At 43.6% G+C, this 8172-nt stretch overlaps 1 protein-coding gene across 1 annotated transcript; it reads right to left on the bottom strand.

Moving 5' to 3' along the window:
• Window positions 1–368: 368 nt before the first annotated feature.
• On the bottom strand, window positions 369–1054 carry LOC141022044 (uncharacterized). Its single transcript, XM_073497923.1, has 4 exons — window positions 884–1054; window positions 711–769; window positions 498–618; window positions 369–398 (listed from the first exon to the last, which is right to left on the bottom strand). Exons 1-4 carry the CDS (start codon window positions 1052–1054, stop codon window positions 369–371), a joined length of 381 nt encoding a protein of 126 aa, XP_073354024.1.
• Between the last annotated feature and the right edge of the window lie 7118 nt (window positions 1055–8172).

Raw genomic sequence — 8172 nt, 5'->3', positions numbered from 1 at the left:
AGCGAGCTCAGGCTGGAGTAGTGAGAGGATGGGTGATCGTCCGGGAAGTTAGATGATTTGGAATGATGAGGGGTGATTAGAGATTAGAGGATAAATTGAGCCGTGATGAGGGGTGGTGATTAGAGATTAGAGGTTAAAATAATTCAGAAATTTGAAAATAAAAAAAATTCAAAAAAAATTCAAAAAAAAATTTCAAAAAAAAACATAAAATTTCCTAAAGGTGGAGCTCCACGTGGCCGCGGCCTTTAGTCCCGGTTCGTGTAAGAACCGGGACTAAAGGGGAGAGGCATTAGTAACGACCCTTTAGTCTCGGTTCAAAAACCGGGACTAAAGGGCCTTACCAACCGGGACTAAAGCCCCTTTTTCTACTAGTGATCGAACTGCAGAGACGTGACCTCCTGCAGTTTTGAAGCATAAGAACCACCAAAATAATGCCAAGAAATTGCAGTGCTAGTGTATTATTACTAGCAAGTTGCTGACAAGATACAATAATATACCTGATCAACATCTTCAGAAGAAGAAGTTGTATTAATTATGCCAACAGAAGACTTCCTCCTCATGTCAAAGCATTCAACTGCGCCATCCTCACCACCACAAGCAACAAGCCCATGGATCATACTGGGAGTACCACCAAAAACAATGATAGGTTAACAAATACGCACTCAATAAGAATGCCACTCCAAAGACACGAGTCCATAAAAAAGAACTACCTCCGTGTAACAACATTTATTGCTGGAGATTTGGAAGTAAGGGAAACGAGGAACCTTCCCTGCAAAATTTACAATTTTAAAATGTGTCCGCGTTTATTCTAGAAAGAATGGAAGTGTAACAAGAAAAGGCATAATTGTGGCTCTATGCAGAGTGACTTTCATTTCAGAATAACCTGATTATACTTATTTAACATTAGTTCTGTACTAGCAGTGTCATCTAAATTATGTGAGAGACTCAAGGACTCAAATCTGACCAGCTCGAAGTTGATTCTATACAGATCTGGTGATGAAGCAGCACATAGCAAGTCGCAAGACCAGCAATCATAGGCCAATTCCCTTCCCATTCTGCCAATATGGATAGTAACAATATGCAATTAACAGTAAAGTTCTGCAATTTTTGTGACTATTGTTCATATTTGTTTGGACAACTTGGTGTGGTCAAAGCATTCAAATGGGTGTGCGCCATGTATCTGTGGACAGGATGAGGTTCAGGGTAGTAGTTATATTTAATTGTTGATCGACAGTAATTGTGTTTGAAAAGAAGAGTACGTTAACTATCTTCATTGTTAACTATCCCGTCTTCACATACTGCATTATGTGCTTCTAGTTTGTATCCTCCTTATAGTGTTGCTAATATTTTTGGCAACTGGTTAAATAGGATTGATCACAGGTTTAGAACTCTTTTTAGGATGGAAGCACTTGCCGTTATTTGGTCGCTTTGGTTGTGTAGAAATGATAAGATTTTTAACGATAAAAATACTTCTGCAATGCAGGTTATCTAGAGATGTACGGGGCTCTTCGTTTATGGTTCTCTCTACAACGCGTGAAGAATCGGGACTTGTTTACGGAGGTGTGTACACGATTGAAGAATATGATGAGGGATACTTTTACACATCATGGATGACAGCATGATCTTAAGATTGCCCCACATCTGCTTTAGGCGTTATATGAATTCTACATGTTTCTTTGTATTTTGCCTTTTTATTTTATGTTTATGCGAGAGGACTTTGTTTGGCTGTGTGTATCTTAGTTATGTAGAGGCCAAGTGCAATGCTTGAACTATTTAAGTAATAAAGCGCCCCTTTTCAAAAAATAATACATTATGCAGTTTTAATATTTCAAATAACGCATTATGTCAGAAAAAGGTTAAAAAAATACAGTGATTGATACTTTCCAGGAACATAAATCAGAGGTGCTACATTGACGGCTGTGCACATGCAATTATATATATAGTACTACCTCCGTTTCAGTTTACAAGCCCTGCGCGTATACCTAGGTTACCAATTTTATCACCCTAATATAAACTATATAACACAAAAATTATACCTTTTGAAAGTAGAAACTTCAAAGTTTATGTTGGTATATTTTTTGTAATATATGACTTGTATTAGGTTGGTCAAATTGACGACTTAGAGATACGCGCACGCTGCATAAACTAGGAGAGGTAGTACTAACTGTTCCTGCCTTTCCGTCGCTGTTGGCGTCTGCACATTGTGGTCACGCTTTGCTGCAGAATTTATGCTTTCAAGTCTTTGTCCGGTTATACGTGTCTTGTTTTGAAGCGCCAGCTTGCAAATCTCTGCGACCTGGGCTGTGCTACTGGAAATGCTTTGAATAGCCAGAGAAAGTAAATCCCATCTTTTTATTTTTGCTCTCAAGACTTTGTCCTGTTGCGTGTTTGTTTCGAGGTGCTAACATGCAAATCTCTGGGACCTGGGCCGCGCTCCGTAAGAAAGCATTTACTCCAAGCAAAGACGAGCATGCAGAGGCCGTACAGCACTGTGTGGAGCGCCTTGATTGGAGCGCCCTAGATCCAATCTTTGTCAGAATTGTAATGTTGCAACCGGGTCCAGTGCAGCTGGTGTGGTGTTTGCTTTGCACTGACATAGGCCAACTCCAACCGTCGATCCCACCGTTTAAGATAGAAAAACGGACGACAGAAATGCACAGAAAGCAATACTTCAAGCAATGACCAGGATGTTGAGGCCGTACAGCTAGCACTGTGTGGAGCGCCCTGATTGGAGCGCCCGAGATCCAATCTTTGTCGGAATCTCAATGTTGCAATCGGCCCCGGTGCAGCTGGTGTGTTGTTTGCTTTTGGGGTGACATATGCCAACTCCAACCGTCGATCTCGAATTGGACGACCAATTTATCCGGATTTTGTCTGTTTCATATAGAAAAACGGACAGCGGACACGGACGGAGAGGCGGAAACGATCTCTCCATCCAACTGTGCTACCCCGATGAGATGTCTCTCCTCGTCATTTCTCCAAACACGTAGTAGGCATGGCGAACCTGATATTGCTGCCCTCGAGCGCGCGGTGACAAGGAAGGGCAGCCGTGCGTTCACCCGCGCCCGTCAGCACACTCTCGTGCCCGGGCCGCGCTCGCCGCCCGTGGCCCGCGCCCAGGCGCCCCCGTGCATGCTCGCCCGCCGCTGCGCCCCGACCAAGCTCGCTCGACCGCACGCGCTCGCCCCCACACTCACCGCCCGCGCTCGCCGGGGCGCATGCTCATCTATATTCATCAAACATCATAATAGTACAATAAACACGAGAAGTGACAAAAATTAGATTCATGTGCGCCTAGACACGACTACAAGCACTGCTGCGAGGCGAAGGCGCACCGCCGTTGGCGCCACCGTCACAAGAAATGAATTTTGTATAACAAGAGAGCCAGCGACAGAAAACCACCTCCCTATGCGTATGTTAACTCTCCTGTCTTCACATATATAATGCGTTATGTAGTTTTAAAATTTCAAATAACGCATTACATCAGAAAAAAAATGAAAACAAAATACAGTGGTTTTAGCTTTCGAGGAACATAAATCATAGGTGGTACAATAACGGCTGTGCACATGCAATTATATGAGGCATTGGGTACTCGTACATGGTCGTCCTTTGTGTTTTCCAACTGCAGTAGTATAGTAGTACTGACTGATCCTGCCTTTCCGTCGCTGTTTGACGTCTGCACATTGTGGTCACGTTTTTCCTGCAGAATTTATGCTTTCAAGGCTTTGTCCGGTTACGTGTCTCGTTTTGACGCGCCAGGTTGCAAATCTCTGCGATCTGGGCCGTGCTACAGTAAACGCTTTTAGTAGCAGGAGAGCCAGCGAAAGTAAATCCCCTCGTTCAAAAAAAAAAGTAAATCCCCTCTTTCTATTTTTGCTCTGAAGACTTTGTCGTGTTGCGTGTTTTATTTCCAGGTACACGAAACGAATTTAGTAGCAGGAGAGATGAAGGAAAGCCAGCGACAGGAAACCTCCTGCCTAATGAGAGTAACATAGATAGTAACATCACCCATATCTAAATAAAGTAGATGATGTGGCAAGCAATAAATGAAGAAAGAGAGAAAAGTAGTAAAATAGCTAGTTACTAGTAGGCTAGTCACAATGGGGAGGAACTTAGGAGTAACATCACACACTCCAATACAACTTTGCTTATGTGGCACATATTTAATGAAGAGAGAGGTGCTTGTAGTAACTAGCTAAGTTACCGGAACATCACACACTCCAAGAAACAATGAGTCTATAACCTAATAAATACATCGTTGCATGATACTACATAGATGTTCCTACCCACTATGGAGGTAGTAACATAGTCTAGGGAAGTGTGTAAGTTACTACCTTATGTTCTTGCCCATTGTGACCAGCCGTAGTATGAATAACATCACATATATCAAGGCAAGATGTGTCTATAGCCTAATAAATGAAGTGTTGCATGTAACCACACATATGTTACTCCCCACTATAGAGGTAGTAATATAGACTAGTAATATGGGCATGTTACTAGTCTATGTTACTACCCATTGTGGCTAGTCTAAGAAAGCAATTACTCCAAGCAATGTCCAGGATGCTGAGGCCGTACAGCACTGTTTGGAGCGCCCTGATTGGAGCGCCCTAGATCCAATCTGTGTTGGCATCGCAACGTTGCAACCGGGTCCAGTGCAGCTAGTGCGGTGTTAGCTTTGCGATGACACCCGCACTAGCGTTGCGAGCGTGCCCTCCATCTCGCGTCCTCTGTTCTCGTCAATAAGTTCGTCCATCCTGAGGCTTATATAAGTATGTCTCTTTTTTTTTTCAAAAAAGCAAACTTCATCTATGTCATCAAACATCATAACAGTATAATAAACACGAGAAATAATAAAAATTAGATCCATGTGCATACACCACTTAGCAACGACTAAAATCACGGGCGCGAGCTGAAGGATCTGCCCCGACATCGCCGCCCTCACTGCAGCAAGGAAAACCTTGTTATAGTAGACAGTCGGTAAATTGTTGTGCTAAAGCCTTGTACAATGCAAAACAAAAGACCACTTACAATGCAAGGTGCTTAGGAAAGGTGATTAGAAAACAAAATCAATTTTTCAGAAGTATCGATATACATTTGTATATGGTAGACGCTTAGTAAGGCCCCCCTCCTAAAGAGATAAAGACTGGTGCTTGAAAAAAAAAGCTCGGTTTATTTTACCAAACACCTCCCCTTTAGCACCTTGCATTGTATAAAGTTAAAGGCTTCAAAGGACCAGCGCACCAGAACAACAACGTGACTGATGGAAAAAATCATAGATTTGAAGGATACAACTTGTAAACGCATGAACGCAGACGAACGAAAACTGAATCCACGGGGATCCATCGAAGTCATACACCGGTCGTATACTGTGGGATCCGCAGAAGACACACCTCCACATGCCTTCCGACGACGCTAGATGCAGCACTGGGACAGGTCCTAAGCGGGGAAAACCTTATTCCATCATTAGGGAGTCGCCGTCGCCTCACCTTTTTGAGCAAGACTCAAACCCTAAACAAACTAAAAAGACACCTAAAAACGAAGCATGAGCCCTCTTGCCGGCAAGAACCGAGATTCACAGCGTCTCTATGGCCCTAAAGATCATAGGAGACAAGACTGGTAGACGGCGGCGCCAGCAGGAGACATGAAAACCCTAACGCCTGGGAGCTTTTCTTTCTTTCTCGCGAAGAAAGATAACACACCTAGTTACCCACAACACTTATTTGTATCCGAGGGAGTAGTACGACTATGTCGATTTATCGTTCGTTTTATTGTGGTTCTTAGCTCACAAATTTGCATAACTCTCACGATTTCTTCATACATCTGTGGAGTCTCATAACCGTAGTAGCATCCGAAATTTTTTCCACTGCATTTTGGTTTTCCGTTGTTCTTTTAGTCATCAGTGCAAATATAAAATCATGTATAAATTTTCCCTCGATGGATAGAAGCCATGTTATGCTCGTGATCTGGTTGAGAGACGTAGCCACACTTCAACAACAACATTCGATAGCCCGAACATTAACAGTTCAGATGGTTGGGATCCCACGTATTATTGTGCGTATAAAATTTATTTTTTCATCTCCAATTTTTTTAGAAAAATGGGAGAGGAAAAAGATGGTGACTTATATAAAGTTCTGTTTTTATGGAATTAGGATATAGAATCCGCTAGAGTTGCGCTGGCGATTTTGAAGAATATCCCATTGGGTGCACGTAAACATCGTTTCCAGTCACCCAACAGAACGGTCCGTTTTCCATGCGGGTGCATGTGCACCGAGAGTGAAGCTCCTTGGCCATCCCGGTCACTGCTACGGCCTCCGGCATTGTGTCGCCGACGAGACATTTGCGTGGAGGCAGTTGAGCCAATGGCGAAATAAAGATGGGAGGCCAAACCTCTGCTCGAAAAAGAGAGGTAGTTGTGCCGTCGCCGCCATCCCGTGCCTGTGACGTGCGACAGGATCCAGCATCATCACTACCACCCAGTGCCTGTGATGTGCGATGGTAGAGTATCCAGGTGTGTGTGGGTCAAGAGACGCTTGGCCTCACTGTTATTGCGAGCCGCACCTCACCGCAACGACTCCTCCTTTGCCAGGTTTGCTCCATTCTTTCATGGTAGGTGATTATCACATTAAATACATGATTGCACTACCATTTCCTAGGATTCCTTCCATAAAATATTATTTGCTACAAATGGTGTTACCTGTGGAATACTGACGGAAAGAGCTGCCCGAACATGGTAAAATCACACCAAACCTACCATGTTGGCACAAAATAATGATCAAAATCATCACATAAATAGGACTGATCACTACCAGAGTGAACATAGTGTATAACTGCTTCCTCCCTTTTTTAGTAGAGAGAGATAACGTTGGAGCCAGATTGAAAGACAGTTGTACTAAACAGAGGGTAATGTTATCTGACGAACGGTCAACTGGGAGGGGGTGGGAGTGAACATTTTCTTTGCCAAGTTTTTTTCCTCGAATATTCACAAGCATGCATATCATATATTGAGGAGAGAAAAGGAGTGAAGAGGCCCCTCCACCTAGGTGAGTTGGAAGAACACACCAACTCCACCACGAGGATGACAAATTTCGATGCTTTTCGCCACAAAAGTTATCTTCTTCTCAATAAATGTGAACCCCATACAACTAATTTTTCTATCCCATGCAACTAAATTTTGCCACCTAAAACGTTCGCAAAAGCCAACCACTCCCAAAAAATGTTTGCTAGCTATTGCAGTAAAAATAATAATTGGAAGATAGTAATCACCGATGGCGGCATCGATCCATATCTCTCTCTTTATCTACCACTTTAGGAGTACGCCGCTACTGCTCCTACTAGCGCTAGATAACTAGTCCCGTCGTGGTGCTGCAATTAAAATTGTTCTATCAGTCTCTCCATTCAGCACCATCGATGATGTGTATAATGACTCAGACCAGCACGTTGCTGAAACGTGACTCGTCTGTTTGAAAGAAAACAGAAGATGGGGAGCCATGTGTCACCTTCACGTTGCTTTGGCTCCACAGTACAGTCCACTTGTTCGTTATTATTAGATCACGCGAGGAATCTTTCTCTATCGGCCTAGTACTGGTAAGACATGTGCTGAAACATCATTACGCCAAACTGACAATTCAAGGCATAGTCCATTATTTCATTGTGAAGGGGTGTAGCTGCTTGCTCTAGGTGGAAGTTCGATCTTAACTAATCTTCATATATAGAAAATACTGGTATATCAAGAAAGTGTTTGGAACAAATGAGCCTTTGGGATCCGGTAGGGGTTGTTGAAATATGAGGTGGGCGTTAGGCCCATCCAACAATTTCGGAAAACCTAAGGGCCCATGTAGGAGTCATGACAAAGGACGTGGTGGAAAGTTTAGTCCCACCCTGCCAGTGGAGGAAGTTTTGAACCCCCTTAAAACTGATCCTCTTCCACGTGTTACTGAAGCTTGAGAAGAGTGGTTACTGTACACTCCTCCTCCGCCGCCCACCTCTCCACGCCTCCCTTGCGTCGTGTTTCCTGAAAGAGCCAAACTGAGCTAAGACCTATGTCATGCGAGTGCTTATTTTTGCTGGTCAGATCATGGGCTGTTGCCGATTCGGACATGGGTCCAACCCACGTCGCCCTACTCGACCACGCCTATATATTTGGAGGCGTCGGGAACCCTAGCCGCCACTAAG

This window comes from Aegilops tauschii, chromosome 4, assembly GCF_002575655.3.
Source record: "Aegilops tauschii subsp. strangulata cultivar AL8/78 chromosome 4, Aet v6.0, whole genome shotgun sequence".
NCBI lineage: Eukaryota > Viridiplantae > Streptophyta > Magnoliopsida > Poales > Poaceae > Aegilops > Aegilops tauschii.
This window is presented reverse-complemented; position numbering and strand designations above follow the sequence as displayed.